This window comes from Malaya genurostris, chromosome 3, assembly GCF_030247185.1.
Source record: "Malaya genurostris strain Urasoe2022 chromosome 3, Malgen_1.1, whole genome shotgun sequence".
Taxonomy (NCBI): Eukaryota; Metazoa; Arthropoda; class Insecta; order Diptera; family Culicidae; genus Malaya; species Malaya genurostris.
This window is the reverse complement of record NC_080572.1, coordinates 194,507,356-194,523,994: the sequence shown is the minus strand read 5'-3', so window position 1 is coordinate 194,523,994 and position 16,639 is coordinate 194,507,356. Positions and strand designations below refer to the sequence as shown.

General features: G+C 38.7%; 2 protein-coding genes across 5 annotated transcripts in view; one reads left to right on the top strand and one right to left on the bottom strand.

Moving 5' to 3' along the window:
- The window catches only part of LOC131435937 (uncharacterized), a 316,170-nt gene that overhangs the window by 155,347 nt on the left and 144,184 nt on the right, over window positions 1–16,639 (top strand). The gene's annotated exons all lie outside the window — the stretch shown is intronic.
- LOC131434154 (uncharacterized) overlaps window positions 1–16,639 on the bottom strand; it is a 32,545-nt gene that overhangs the window by 12,750 nt on the left and 3,156 nt on the right. The window contains exons 2-7 of the mRNA XM_058600803.1: window positions 8,807–8,922; window positions 8,532–8,717; window positions 8,222–8,438; window positions 7,764–8,161; window positions 7,556–7,700; window positions 7,300–7,458 (exon numbers count right to left, since the gene is read on the bottom strand). Coding sequence (XP_058456786.1) covers window positions 7,300–7,458; window positions 7,556–7,700; window positions 7,764–8,161; window positions 8,222–8,438; window positions 8,532–8,717; window positions 8,807–8,922 — 1,221 coding nt within the window. The remainder of the gene's footprint in view (window positions 1–7,299; window positions 7,459–7,555; window positions 7,701–7,763; window positions 8,162–8,221; window positions 8,439–8,531; window positions 8,718–8,806; window positions 8,923–16,639) is intronic.

Here is a 16,639-nt window from a genome sequence, read left to right as displayed (position 1 = left end):
TCATCCATCACATTAAAATGTTTTTAATCAAACTTTAAAATAAAAAATGAAACCAACACTACACAGTACTCAATCAAAAGGAAAATAAAAAACTTCTACCTTGAAATTGTTGTCTATCTCCGTTGCACTGCCGTGTAGATTCTCGTTGCTCTAGATGTTCTTGTTGGATGCTGATTGTTGGATGTGATGCTACTGCTACCTGACATCCAGCACCACTCGATTTCCGATTTACTTTTGTCTTCGCCAGCTGCAACCAGCGCAGGTCACCGGTGTATACCTGCGTGTTGTATGGCAGTGGAAAGACCGAGTTGTCTTGTCTCCTTCTTCCTTGTGCTCCGCACCGATATGCTTCTGCACCGAAGTGCCTTCGCACCGGTGTGCTTTTGCACTCTCCTGCTTCTGTGTGCCTTTGCACTCTTCTTCTTCAATGTGCCTTTGCACTCTCCTGCTCAGCACTTGTGGCTGTATATTGTGGCCTGGGTAGAGCTTGGGAAACGCCCTTTGTTGTTTCCTTCACCAGCTTGGCCCAGCACTAGGGCTCTCTTATGCAGCACGATTTTACGTTTTAACGGCTGCTGCCAACAGGTCTCTACCTGTAGTTCAACCGTTGTCGTATTTAACGCGTGTAAACTAACCAGCGTTATTAAACTGTACGCTTCTATACACAACCTTCTCGGTTGAACGGCCATTACTGAATCCGTTCAAATATGTTGGAATGCAAAAACTTAACAAAAACATCAAGTGCAAAATCCGGACACGGCAATGTAAACATCGCTTGAAGACAAAAATGCAAGAATCGAAAAAAATTAATGAAAAAAGACAAAACTTTAGCCGGTTCTTTTGAAAAGAATATTTTTATCCGGTTTTAGCATTCAAAATTTTTCATTCGTCTGTCGCTTTGAAACGCAGCATGATTCAGGCTGTCCGTGACTATAAAATACCATGCATCGTCAGTCGGCAAACAACATTGTATGCAAGTATTGGCTAAAAACATTTTTTTTCCAACGAAGTTTTTTGACGGTTTAGTAATTATTTAATTCAATTTTCCAATTTTTGTTAGTAGGATGTAGATAAATTCTGTTTGTTTCCATAATAGGCTTATGTACTAAATGAACCAAATGTATTGAATACAGAAACGTGCAATATATTTTCAAATATAGCCACTTGTCACGGATTTCCTTTGCGATTATACCGCACTCGCACATTCAAACCTCAAAAATAAAAAAGGTGTATCTGGGCTTGTGAAGGAGTATTGTTTGACGTCAAATTCTATAAGTTTTATTTTAGACAACCAATCCATCCTCCACCATCCCGTTCTTCCTTCCCCTTCTTCTCCTTCTCCTCCTCCTCCTACCTTGTAACGAAAACACCCTGTGACCTAGGTTGCAAGAATTATCCGTGTTTGTCAGATGTTCGTGTCACGAAAAATCAGATCAATTAGACTAACCTAACCTAGATACATTTGCAACAAAAAAGTAGTAACCTTCAAACGAGTCTGAGCTTGAGGAAATCATACACACACATACACACATACCCACATAAAAAATACACACATTGACGCATACACATAAAAACCTTTTTAAATCCACCTAGTGGTGTAATTATGCCTTCCTTATATTACTTGTATTTTCAAAAATATCACTAGAAGATTCTGTGAAGAATTTTTTTTTTTCAATCTTGAATAAAATATGAAACTTTCTTTGGGTATAAACTAACACAAACTTTACAATTTGTGAACAGTTATGCAAGTTAATAAGAATTTTTCTTTATTTTGCATCGTCGCTTTAAATGATTAAACACACTTTACCCTATAGTTCTTGAACCGGAAGTCGGATTCGGATGAATTAAACAGTTACCTATGAGACTATAGGAACTTTTATTTGAGCCTGTTTGTTGAAATCGATCAAATCAGCTCTGAGAAAATTGAGTGAGACTCATTTTAAACTATTTGACCACTATTTCCGGTACTTCTGGAACAGGAAACTTGGAACCAGTATAGCCGAAGCTGGTTCGTTTAGTAAGTAACTAATAAAGCATACATTGAATCAGTTTTTAATCAAATCTAGAAGAATTTTACCCTTGCAACCTATGGGAATAAGGAGTGTATCGACAAGTAGTTAGCAACATTATTATTGAATAAAAAAGCGAAAAAAAAACATATTTTGACATCAGTTTTCGATATATTGTAGAAAAATTACATTTTTATGCATTTCACTGATTATATTGAAGAAAATTCTAGTTTCTGTGAAACGCTCGCACTTTGGACTTGACATTCTTCATTAAATTCTGCACAGTTACTTTTTTGACTTTCCTGGTGGCAGCTGTCCAGTTTTTTTTTAACTCCTGCATGTTTTGGGACACTGTACCTTCCTTCCGAAAGTGTCGCTTGACAATTGCCCAATACCTTTCAATTGGCCGAAGATCCGGGCAGTTAGGTGGGTTGATGTCCTTTTCCACGAATTGTACATTATGTTTTGACAACCACTGAAGAACGGAGTTGGCGTAGTGGGCTGAAGCCAAATCCGGCCAGAAGAGAGGAGGAGCCTTATGCTTTCTGTACAGTGGCAGCTTCCTCTTCTTCAAACATTCTTCCTCGTACACCTTGACGTTAATTGTGCCCTTCGTGAAGTAAATCGACGACCGCAAACCACAGGTACAAATTGCTTGCCAGAGCAACCCCTTCTGCCCAAACTTTTCCATCGCCACCGTGGTGTCAGCGTCGTCCAGGTCCTGGTACACCGATTTCGTATAATATTGCGGTCCGGGCAGCGCTCGAGAGTCTTCCTTGGCGTAGGTTTCGTCGTCGATCAGGATGCATCCGTCTTTATTCTGTAGAATTCGGTTATGCAGTTTTCGCGCTATTGTTTTGGCCTGAACTTGCTGTACCAGGGACTTTTTCGGCACCTTCTGTTTCTTGTACGTTTTCAGGGAGTTCCGAACTTTGATCCGTTGATCCCGATGCTGGTGTTGAACTGCTTGGTCGAATCCCGCGTCGACACCGATGGGTTTTTCCTGATGTACTCAACCACTTTTAAGTCCCGGCCGGGCTGGGACCCGTTTTACTACCGGATCGAGGCAAATCCTTTATGGAAAGGGTTTTACCGAACTTCTCGATAATATTTTTGACACTGGTGTGGTGCATTTTCACCCATTTTGCAATTTCGTTGTACGTGACACCACTTTCTGAGCACCAAGTGTGCAGAATTTTCTTTCGCGTTTCCAGATCAATTCGACTCATCATTGAAACGATAAACCGTACCGAAACCAATCGATTGCTCAGCTGTTATTGACATGTAAACAAACATGTCACCGCAAAACACGCTGCAAAAAATTAAGCCATTTTAGAGTAATAACTGTTTGAATGTTGCTAACTACTTATCGATACACTCCTTATGTGATTTTGTATTTTATGAGTGACATTATTTGACACACGCTCACACACATCCACGCACAGACAGTAGATTGCGACGTAGCTCTGGTATGGATCGTCGGACAGCCAGTGAACCGGAATCATTGGAGCGACCCAGGCATCCTGCCGATCGATCCGTTCACGGGTATCGGAATCGACGGTTATGGAAGAACTTCCATCGCCAGGGAATTCTTCGCCGGTGTAGGCCGAGTAGAAGCCACAGCACCGAAGCCGAGTCGTCGGAGCGCCTATGCTCTAACCGGAATCACCGGATCGTCCTCGGCATTCCTTCGATTGTCCCGGTGGCGTAACATGAATGGTCGGCGTTATTATAAAATCATTTTAAATCAACAAATCAAGGTCAACAGATATCACGCGCGTCTTGATTCTGTATTATTATATTGGTTGATCTGGGCAGCCGGCTACTGAGAAAAATATTAATTTATTGTTTGAAATATTAATATCAAGTGTTTTTTACTATGTATTCAATATACCGATATATGTTATCTCTGTTATTAACTTTGTAATATCAACGGATTTGCGCAACAGTTGATTTTTATCATTCAATTTATAATTCTGAAAGACAATCAATAACATGGAAGAAGAAAACATTCCAAATAAAACTTTTCTCCGAAGCTAGATGGAAATAGATAGGTTGAATGAAGAGATAATTTAGTAAAATAGAAGTGAAACATTGAAAATATCTGATAACTGAAAGGAAGAAGAAACTGCTGCAATTGTTACCTTTTACGACATGGAAGCAGGAACACAGTGGATCCATTCTTGGTTCATTTTTCCCGCCGGATTCCACACGGCATCTAGGCTGGTACTGTCCGGAGAGAGCTAATAAGTACTATCAATCTCCTAGTGGATCCCTGCCCTTCGTTCTTTTTTTTGTGAGTGTCATTATTTCTTGGTAATCAATCATCGGAGAGCAACAAACAAAACAGTTGGCTATGGTCGGAACTGGAATGAAAAGTTTCCACTGAGAAAAAACAAAATGGCGACCATTTTTTGATTTTACACTCTTTTTATGCACGTTTAATTGTTAATAACTTGTTCAAATAACTATGAATATTTTTGGTTGTATTTCCGACCAAAGAGAGACATCTAACGAGTAAAACGTCGTATGGTTCAATAGTTTTGGAATACGAGTGACTCAGTTAAAAAAACATGGTTTCGAGAAAAATCCGATCAAAGTTTTTTTCGTGCCTGGTCGCGCACCCTCCTTTATTTTTTCTACCAAGTATTTTCTAGCAATTTGAAGAAGAAATGTTTTTTTTTCGAATTTTCTTAAATATTTTGTAGAAGCCTGACCATAAATTAAAGTGACAGTTTCAGTTGAAGCCGAATCCAACCCTTTTTACCTTTTTTATACCCTGAAGTCTTTTTTTATGTGAGTTTACGTACCGCATAAAAAAACCGCAAAAAAACCGCATAACTCTAACAATTCGCATAAAAAAACGCATAACTCTGAAACTTCGCATAAAAAAACCGCAGAAGGGAAACCGCATAACTCTGAAAATTTGCATAAAAAAGTCGCTTAAAAAAACCGCATTAAAAAAGATCGCATAAAGAAGACCTCAGTGTATATATAAATAATAGGTATAGGATTTGCTCAAACTTAAGAAAAATTTTTCTAGGCCCGGGGGGCCGAATGTCATATACCAATCGATTCTGCTCGACGAACTGAGCAAATGTCCGTGTGTGTGTGTGTGTGTGTGTGTGTGTGTGTGTGTGTGTGTGTGTGTGTGTGTGTGTGTGTGTGTGTGTGTGTGTGTGTGTGTGTGTGTGTGTGTGTGTGTGTGTGTGTGTGTGTGTGTGTGTGTGTGTGTGTGTGTGTGTGTGTGTGTGTGTGTGTGTGTGTGTGTGTGTGTGTGTGTGTGTGTGTGTGTGTGTGTGTGTGTGATGTCAACAAAGAGGTCGAGATCTCAGAGATTGCTGGACCGATTTTGATCAAACTAGTCGCAAATGGAAGGTCTTCTCGTCACCCAGAACGCTATTAAATGGTTTTGAGATAGGATGTTTACTTTTTGAGTTATACGAAGTTTTATGTCTGTCAGAATATGTTTCCAGACGTAGATTTCGCACGGTAATACCTATCCAACAAGCCATAGATTGTTATAATCCGTCAATCCGAGATATCGACATTTTTGTGTAAGCGTCTTTTCCCCCAATTGCAGCAGTAGGAGTTTTGAGCATTGTATGACAAATCAATGCTTGGAAGCAACGTGAACACGTCTTTTCATACTGTTACAAACAATTGTTTCTAAGTACAAAAAAAAACGGTGTACAGCATCCTTTTTCATGACATTTTGGCTCGGACCGATTTTAGCACGATTCGGCTTTTAGCAACATAATCATTCGAGTATGACATGTAAACCAGATGATGGCAGTATTTTCGAATTGATAGCAATTTATATTTATTTAAACTACTTACATAAGTTATATTTATTCAAACTACTTACAGCAATAAATGCTGGATCAGTTCGTCGAGATCAGAAAATATGTGTGTGACAAATAATTTCACTCAATTTTCTTGGAGATGGTTGAACCGTTTTCTACAACCTCAGATTCATATGAAAGTTGTATACTCTCAAACAAGGTTCCTGAATTACGTTTGTATCCGACTTCTGATTGCGGAACTACAGGATGATATGTGAAACGAAATTAAAATAATGCAACTTATTTTTCTCGTAGATGGCTGAACCGATGTAAGATTCAAATGAAATCTAAGAACCATCTATGATTTAAATGAGAGGTCCTAAAATCATAGAAAACTTCTTTCTTTTTAGTCAGATCCGACTTCCGGTTTAGAAGATACAGGGTGATTAGTATAAAAATGTATATTTCCCATAAGTTAATCAGGTTTATCTGGTTTGCAGATTTGTATGCAGTTTTCGATTCGAAAGGTATTCAAAAATTTACAATGATTTTCAAAACAAATCTACAATGATTTTCAAAACAAATGTAAACTATACAGCTTCTCAGGTGAATTTAACTGACTTCGACTACACCGATTTTCGAACTCCGGTTCCAGTATCGAATCGTTTGTCAAAGCTAAATCGTTTTCTCAAAAAAGGCCAAATCGAATCTCAAAAACAAAAATTCAAATTAAAGAATTTATGGTCCCATGCAAAATTAATTAATTTTATCCAATTCTGACTTCCGATTCTGGAATTACAGGGTGATGAGTTTTTAGAATTCAAACTGATATAGAAGATTACCATCCCCAAAAAAGCTTCAAAGTTGTACTCAACACAATTGCAATTCATTCGTCATATTAATTTATGGCTATACGAGTTCTTTTAGGTTATGCTGGTTCCTGAAAACCGGCTCTAGAAGTACCGTAAATAACCGTAAACTTTAAAGTGGAACTTTCTTCGACATCTCATGGAATGTTCAATCGATTGTCACACGTTCAAATTCAAATTCGATCCGATTTGCAGTTTCGACATTACACGTTATTGTCGGAATGACTAAAATCTCAAACTGCGTCTTAAAACGACGGTCATTAAAATAATGTTATGAGAACTAAAACACCGAAGAATATTCATGCAAAAAACACATGCGGATTGATAAAAAAAGGTATCATCTCATTGCTAGGTACATTAAGCACGTTTTTAAACCCAACTGCAATTGGGGCCGAACCAAGGTTGGATTAGTGTTTAAAGCGAACACCAATTTTTTCTTATTTTCTCCATTTGGTAGCTACTACTGTTGAGTTCTCTCAAAAACTAAAAAAAAGTTACAGTTCAAATTTATAAAAGAGCGTTCGCTCGGAGTATTTTAATAAATCCAACATAACATTCGTTTTGAGGTTACAAAAATTAAAGCTAATGAAACGTCGATGGATTCTGGCTCTGGCTTGCTCCGGTTTCCATCCATTCAGTTGTACTTGAATTCCTTCGTTGCAACCGGATTTAGCACCTTTCCCACGAACAGTATCGCATCCGAGTCTTCGTCCTTGATGTAGAACATAAACGGCCGGTTGGCTTCAAACTGGATGGGACTATCGTCGATGCCGAATTTATTTACTAGTTGAATTTCTAAGGAGAAATAGAAACAAAACGACACGCATAACCGGGTGTGCGTTATCGCTACGTTAGGTTCAAAAGATTATCAATTTTTGAAACGTTGTACAACCTGTCGCCGCAAATGCAAGCGTTCCCCGCTCATTTACTTCGATGCCTGCTTTCTGCAGTATCTTCGACACTTCCAGGTTGGAAATCTTTCCACCGGAAAGTTGCGGTAGGTTGGCTTTTCGAGTGAATATCTCGGAGATTCCGAGCTGAAAGTTTCAAATTTAAATTGATTATTGTAAAATCACTGAACCGGAATAACCTTTACTCACGGTTTTCAAGTAATCATTCATCGCTATACCGAAGTCGAATTTAAACTTTGGAATAATGACTACAATTTCCTCGCGTCCTAATTTGTCCTGTAGTTTAAACATGCTATCAGTACTTAGCAAAGCAATAGCTTTTTCCAGAGTATTGTTCACGTACGGTAGGACTAGATAAAGCGAAAAGTGACGCCCTTTGTACGGTAGTTTCAGTATCTCAAGCTGAAGGTCCTGGTCGTCCAGGTACTCGTAAATGTTAGTTTGCTCCATAAATTCAACGTCTTCGGTCCGACTGTCGGCAACGTGGAATGGTCGCTTCTGGGTGTACTCCTCTGTGAACGAATTTTTCCAGGAAGCCTTCAGGAAAAGGGCATTAGCGATTACCATGGAGGCATCTTGTATGTGATCTGCAACCGAATGAATTTTTGCGAAAAGCTGGATTCATTGAAACGAATAAGCTCACTTACCTTCCGTCACCAGATCGTTCAGATGGCCGAGAGTTATTTTTGCACACCAATCGTTAATTTTCGTGGCCGTCGCCGTGGAATTCCGGAACGTAACCGGTTCTATGGTCGTTTTGTAACACGATTCAACCAGCTCCGTGTAGGCATCGGTGACATTCGCTATGCTTTGATCCATAAATATTCGAGTCCCGATGTTGAACTCGTAATCCTTATTTTCTTTCTACGACGAACAAATGAAATTATAATAACGATTTGAATTATTCATGCCGCCATTGTATTGCGATGTGATTTCATATCGCACCGTGTATCATACCGTGGAGCTTTCCAGGAATTCCCGATACAGCTGGCGGGTTCTGTTCAGGTCCGAGCCGGAAAGTGCTTTCGACAGCTCTCGTTCTGTAGTGCTATTCTTCCCAGATGCTTCGTGCAGCAGCGTGAGCAGCAATTTGATCGAAAAGGGAGAGAAGATTGTGTTTGTCTGTTCGTGCTGGAATACTTCCTGGAAAGGATGCGGACGACATAGGAAAAAGAGTGCTGTTGCAACATTATGTCTACCGTGTTTCTGTATCGTGTGGAGTGGGTACATACTTTCACCAGCTTCCAGTCGAAATCGTTGCTGAGCGGCACTGGATCCGGTTGATTTTGCAGTTGGTTGGTTTTTTGCTGTGAAATGTTTGCCGACGATGCCGACGTGGTCGATAGCACTGAAACGAGGTTCGAGATTGGAAAGTTATTAGAAAGTTTATAAGAATGAAATGGTTGCGAATGCTGCTTTCAATTTTCATCTTGACTCCACATCCATGTGTCAAATTACGCAACTTTCGAGTTGTGCTAGTTTAGTGTTGATAAGTGTTTACAGTTGGGTGTTTTGTGGTTAACAAACAGGAAAATGGTTGCTTTGACAATGTAGCCTTTTTGATGTGCATCTACACGAAAGTAAAGACTCGAGAGTCAAAAGAGAAACTGATTCATTTTGCTATTTCGTTTCAAATTTGGTCAAATGGCTCTTACTGATATTACACAAAACCGTTTTCGCAGATATTTTGAAATTTTCAACTAGGTAAAAATCTTCTCGTACTTAAATGAACACGTAATCGACTAGGACGGAGTAAACATTTTCTGCTCCTGTGTATCAACCGGACAAACATTTACTACCAGACTACGGTCCGACTTGTTTGGGTTTAACTACACAATAAAACCTAGCTTCAAATGAAAAGGAGGAAACGAGTGAGTCTAGACAGATGTAATTTATGCAAAGTAGGGCTTTTGGTTCCTACTCTGTACGCATCATTCTTGGTCTACTATTATCGAATCGGATACAAGAAACCATTGATAAACATCGTTTGTTCCCAGTTTGTTGGTTTAGAAGATAAAATTTCTTTAAATCAACTGTAGAGCCATACAGAGAAAAAAATCTTCCTTCCCACATAGAGATCTAATCATAATATTGATTTGATGGATGGATAAAATTGTCGTTTTGGTTCTCATATGGTCTACAAAAGACATTCCTCAAGCATGATACCATGAAACTAATGCAAAACTGAACTGAATCAAATAGCAACCAAGAATCTTAAAACGATTTCAGTTCAGTTTCTGGTGTGTTGATTTCTTTCACTGTTCTAAATCATCCTACTGATTTTTTAGAAATTCAAGTCAATAATATCGTTCTAGTTAAATGTCGATTTAACGGCATGTAAATATTTTCCGGATATCTTTGTTCATTCCACATGAGGTCGAATTTTCTGCACATGCAGGTTTGGTTTTGAACGTTTTCTCCGTTTGTAAGAAGTATTAGATCTTCATTCACCAGAATTGAGCTTAGTGTTTGCGGTATCCAGCAAGATTTTGAGCTTTAAACTATTCTGGATAACAGACATCTTTTGAAAAAATGAATGATATATCAAACCGCAATAGTCAAATTATTTTAGAATTCTCATTGCAAATTGTTTTGTAAATTTTTTTTGGGAAAAGTCACTTTTTCCCCCTCCAAAAAAACATATTGAAGTGCTAACACATGGATCAATAAGTCCCGAGACTAACAATGGAAACAACATTTTTTTTTGCAAAATTATTTTTACTCATCAACATAATCACCTTTTAGGGTGATACAATGGTTCCAACGTTTTTACAATTTTTCAATACCATGATTATAAAAAAATTTTTCTTTCGCTTCAAAATAAGCTTCAGTTTCAGGGATGACCTCCTCATTTTAGCCAAATCTTTTTCCCTGGAGCATTTTTTTAAGATCAGCAAAGAGCCAGTAGTCACTGGGGGCTAAATCTGGCGAGTATGGGGGGTGGGGAAGCAGATTAAAGCCCAATTCGTTCAATTTCTGAATCGTCGACTCGTTGCTGTTTTTGTTCCATCGAAAGCAATCGCGCCACCCACATGGAAAAAAACCTTTTTCATGCTCAATTTTTCATGAAGGATAGTAAATACACTTCCATATGATATCTGTGTCATCTCAGCAATCTCACGGAGCTTCACTTTACGATCTTTCATTATAATTTTTGTCACTTCACTCATATTTTCCGGTGTAACGGCTTCCACAGGTCTACCCGAGCGTTCCGCGTCATTTGTGTCGGTACGACCACGTTTAAACTCGGCGAACCACCGACAAATCGTTGCTTTTGATGGACAAGAGTCCGGATAACATTTTTCAATCCATTGTTCTGCTTGCACGGTGTTTTTACCCATTAAAAAACAATGTTTTATCAAAACACGAAACTCGGTTTTTTCCATTTTTTAAACAAACTTCAAAACCACTTTACTCCAACCTCGATAACCCAGCTGTTTCTGGTCGGATCGACTTAAAATTTTGACCCGTTTCAAGCAAAGGTTAGTACTCTAGAAAGACGTGGTTACTGGTTTACTACGAGCGCCATCTCTGCTTTAGTCTCGGGACTTATTGATCCATGTGTTAGAAATATTCTATGATATAACACTTTTTCTCAGCTATTCCCATAATTCGTATCCGTAATCGTTCATATTTCATAACAAATTTACTATAATTTGCTGCCCCGTGTGGTGTAAGAGAGGACTCGGTGTCAGGAGAATCTCCTTCGCCGGGAAACTCTCCGTCGGAATAGTCTAGGTCCTTTGTCGGGGACTAGATGAGTAGATCGTCGCGTGGTACCGTTAGGATCGTCTGAATGCCAGTGAACCGGAAGTCACGCTCCAACCGGAATCAATGGATCGACTTAGGCATCTTTTCGGTCGGGTCGTAGACGTGTACCGTAAGCGTCGGTTCGGGAGGACTTCCCTCGTCGGAGAACCCTCCGTCGGTATAGACTAGATCTTTTGGCGGAGACTAGTCGAGTAGTTCCGCGACGTAGCATCAGTTTTAGGTCGTCGAGGCGCCAGTGAACCGGAAGTTACCCTCCAACCGACATCACTGGACCGACCTCGTCATCCAACTGGTCGATCCCTCGAGAGCAGGATGCTGATCCCAATTCTGCATAAATCTGGGGAGATGCTGTAAGCACAAATAGCCTTCCACCTTGAAGTAATACATAGCAGTGGTGCCGGGGAGGTAGGGTTGGAGATCCAAGATGTTATAGTGGGTAGTTCCAATTAACATTTGGGTAGTCCTGTGGAGAGTCCCACACTCCGTGTATAAATTGCATTTCACCTTGCAAAAGAAAAGATCTCAGAGATGACTGGATAGATTTTGATCTAACTAGTTGCAAATGAAAGGTCTCTTCATCGCCCTGAACGCTCTTGAATGTTTGAATAATTATTTTTTCAGTTATATGACGTTTTATGTCAAATTTTTCAGTTTTTGACAACATCTGTTACAATTGGCCCTGAAAACCAGAGATGCCAAGTAAAAATTTGAAGTATTTTCAGACAGGGTTGCAAAAGTCAGAAAATCCGAAAAAAATCTGCAGTCAACAAGTATGTCTTGCTGGCAGCAATTTCTCCATAAAGTATGATACGCTAAACTGACTTGGCGAGCAAAAAAAAAGGTCGCGGCAATTTCAAAAGTCTGCGAAAGTCTGGAAAACAAAAAATGTCTGCAGCACTATATACGAGATCTGCAGATTTACAGACAAATCTGAAGATCTGGCATCTCTGCTGAAAACAGAATATGTTTTTAGACTAAGATTTCGCACGGTAAAAGCTATTCAACAAGCTATAGATCGTTAAAATTCATTTATTTTTAATGGAGATATCGATATTCTTGTGTAAGCGACTTTTCTTCCTATTCCAGTGCACAGTGTTCCTAATTACTCCAAAACGCGTTTTCTGTTTGCGCTTCTAAGGTTGATTTTGGAGCCTAAATGAATCCAGAAGAATTTTCGATTGGACTTGTCCCCTTCTCTTAATATAATTAAAGTTATCATTATTCCACCAAGAAGTGAGGCTAAAGTTATAATTTGCCTACATTGCGTGATAGAGAACTCATTTCTTCGGAGAAGTTGTAGATTATATTATTACAAGAAAACACACCAAAAAGATGAACTCTTTTAAATGAATAGTTGTTTAGATATGAAGCATTGTTTATCGGAGGCTCAAAATTGTATACTTTAACTTCTACCTTTTTTATATATATTAAAAATAGGTATAAAAATCGCTCAAACTTTGGCACATTTTTCCGTGGCCCGGAGGTCAAATACGAATCGATTCAAATCGACGAACTGAGCAAATGTCTATGTGTGTGTCTGTATATGTGTGCAGAAGAAGGAGGTGTAGGTCTCAGGCTCAGATGGCTGGGCGGATTTCGGTCGGACTAGTTTCAAATTGAAAGAATTTTTACCAGTGTTCTGACTGGCTATTGTTTTCGTTGTTTGATCGGCTGTTTATTTTTTGAGTTAAAAAAGGTTTTATGTCAAAATTCTTGGAAAAAGCTCTCTCAATTGACCTCAAAAACTCCAAAATATGGATACCTCGTTGTAATACCTTTCAAACAAGTCATACTTTATTGAAATCCGTCCATTTTTAACGCAGATATTGACATTTTTGTGAAAGTAACTTTTCCTCTCCAAAGTGAAACATGATTTTTGATACGCCTTTGAAAAACTGTGTACAGTACTTGAAAGACTGTATACATCATCCTTTTTCATGACATTTTGTGAAGTGAGATCAAACTTTTTACCTTCTTATATATAACAGTTATGCAATCACTGAGAAAATATACTTTCGAATCGATCGTCATATACCATTCGATTCAGTATTTCAAGATTACCAAATGTCATTTTGTAGGTGTGTGTGTATGAGTACATGCACCTTGAAATCACTTTTCTCGAAGTTGGCAGGACGAATTTTCCCAAACTTGGATTCTAATATAAGATCTCTTGGTCCTATAACCTGCTATTGAATTTCACCTGCATCAAACTTCTTCTTTTCAATTCTCTCAAAAATTTTCTTAAATTATTAGATTCAAATAAAAGTCCCATCTACAAACCTAGATTCATAAGAAAATTAACTACTGGACCATATGCGTAACGAAATTAAAATAATGACACTCATTATTCACGTGGATGACTGAATCGATTTTCTCCATAAAATATTCAAATGAAAGATCTGAAAATCTCATAAAGCTTCATGCTTTTTAATCAGATCTGGCTTCCGGTTCAGGATTGTGATTAGTGGAAAATTGTCCATTGCAAATATTGCATTGGTTCTGATATTCAATGACCAAATAAGGTTATTCCAAAAAGCAAAGCCTTGGTATTACATTTCTGTAGTGGAATTTGACCTTCTGTTTCAACAGACTTCGCAGCCGAATCCGAGTGTACAGAACCATTGCATGGCTGGTGCTACGATTCTACTGACACTACGAATCCTTCCAGGTCGGGGCTCGAACATACGACAACTGGTTTGTAAGACCAGTGTCTTATGCATTGAACCACCAAGCCGGGACACGGTTATTCCAGTTTACTCGGCTTTTGATCCTGGAAGTAACCCCAAGAATTTAACTTGGGATGCAGTACGATTTTTCAAAGAAAGCTACACTGATTTAACTAACTTCGTCTCTAAAAGTATTGGGAATAGAAACCTAATTTCATGAACAAAAATTCAAATTAGAAGACTTTTAAAATTGGTGAATTTTATTCGATTACGACTTCCGATTAAAAAATTACAGGGTAATGAATTTTTAAAACTCAAACCGTCAGAGAAGATGACGATACAAAAAAAAACTTCCAAAGTATTCAATTATTCTTAATAATAATTCAACGCCTTACGAACAGTTTTGGGTCATCCCTGAATACCGATTCTGGAAGAACCGTAAATAATGACCGAAAACTTTAAAGTGAATTCCATTGTAATGCTCGGTTATACCAAAAATTTTATAAATTTCAACTTTGAGATATTTTTGGATATCTAATTCTACTGAAAATGTTATCATAAATTGATGAACCTATTTTCGATGGTTTGGAGAAGAAATTATGTTGCTGCCTTAAATACAACAAGAGATATTCATCGTGGTTTCCGATGGATCCGCTTAAAAAAGTTTGTAAAAAATTACAAGTACAAAAGTCTTTGTATTTATGGATTTGTACAACTAATTATCAATTGTTTTCATTACTTTTCCGTGCATGATTACTTCTCTCTGTTCTCTCTTTGTCGTCTACAAAATCATCAATTGTGGCTCATCGGCGGTCGCTCTTGGCGATGGCCAGCATGCGGACCACTCGCCGGGTCTTCGTGACCCGATAGTGTTTTCCGCGGGCCCACACGGACAGATGGATGCGGCCACCATCAATATGCGCCAGCGTCACCAAGATAAGCTACAACCCACCAACCATTGCCGACTACCACCTGGAGGCAGGATTCCCCAGAGTAGATCACCGTTATTCCAACGCGACACAACACCACAATAGTTTAAACATCTGGTATTGTTTAAAATTAGAAAATGCCCTCTGCATCTTAAAGCTTAAGCAATGTGCCATTAAACTGGATCAGGTACATTCTGCCGAATGTCATTTCGCCAATCCCTGCAATTGTCCTAATATTGTAATTGGAATTGGAATAAACACAAATGCATGATAAAACGTTAACGCCCGTTTTGCTGACCTACAATTGTACTTCTTGAATAAAGATTGATTCTTGTACTCTTGAATAAAGATTGATTTATGAACCTAAAAGAGAGTTCACAAGGAAACTTGTTGACTATTAGCCACTAAGCGTAAAAGCAATTGCATAGGTGTATCTACCAAGCAAATGTAAAGACTTCCCAGAAAGTATGGACGCAACCAAAAACCGCTACCATTTCGCAATGGTTCAGAATCTGTCAATTTTTATGGCTCCGTCTTGTTGTTTACTCTCATCTTTAACCACTTGTGCAGTTGTTTATTCGTTTTCAATTCGAAATGCGTGGACTTTCAGCAGAAAAACGTCGAAAAATTGTGTACAAATGGTGCACAGAACGCGGACTGTCACTGAGAAGAATAGCAAAAATGGAAGGAGTAAGTGAAAAAGCCGTGCGAAATGCAATCAGGAAGTTCGGTGAGGATACCACCTTTGAGGATAAACCGAAAACGGGTCGAAAAAAAAGGTCCTGCTAACCCTCAGTTGGATAAAGTTGGAAGGCATTTGAGCAAAAGAAGGAGGTTTCAGTTCGGGATGTGGCCAAAAAAATGGGCACTTCGAAGTCAAATGTTCTTCGTGCTAAAGAACGTTTGAATCTTCGAACCTATAAGAAGCAGAAACAACCAAAACGTAGTCCGGAACAAGACGCATCGATCAGACCGAGGGTTCGAAAGCTGTAAAATACGATTCTTACTGGAAATTTGAACTGCATAATCATGGACGATGAAACCTACGTGAAACTCGATTACAAATCCTTGCCAAGACCACAATATTATACGGTGCGAGAAGGGCAAGTATTAAACTAGTCAGAGACATCGATTGAAGTCGAAAAATTTGGTAAAAAAGGTATGGTCTGGCAAGCAATTTGTAGCTGCGGTAAGATTTCGAAACCCTTCATCACCACTGCTTCAATGAACAGAGAAATATACATCAAGGAATGTTTACAAAAACGACTTCTACCCATGATTCGAAGCCACAAGGATCCTGTTGTCTTCTGGCCAGATCTTGCTTCTTGCCACTACTCGAAATCAACGGTAGAATGGTATACTACCAAAAATGTCACTTTCGTCCCAAAAGACATGAATCCACCAAATTGCCCATTTGAGGAATTTTGGGCATTAACGAAGGCACATCTTAGGAAACATGTCTCGGCAGCCAAAACCATTCAACAGTTCGAAAAAGATTGGAAAAAGTGTCAAAACTAGTCGCCAAGAAGTGTGTACGGAATTTAATGAAGAACGTTCGCAAGAAGGTGCGCCAGCTAGTCTACAATGGCTACATATCAAATGTTGAGAATAATATTCTGTTGTCGTAGTCTAATATTATCAGTATATCGAATAAAATTTGAATATCTAACACTTGTGAATTATTTACAGCGTCCATACT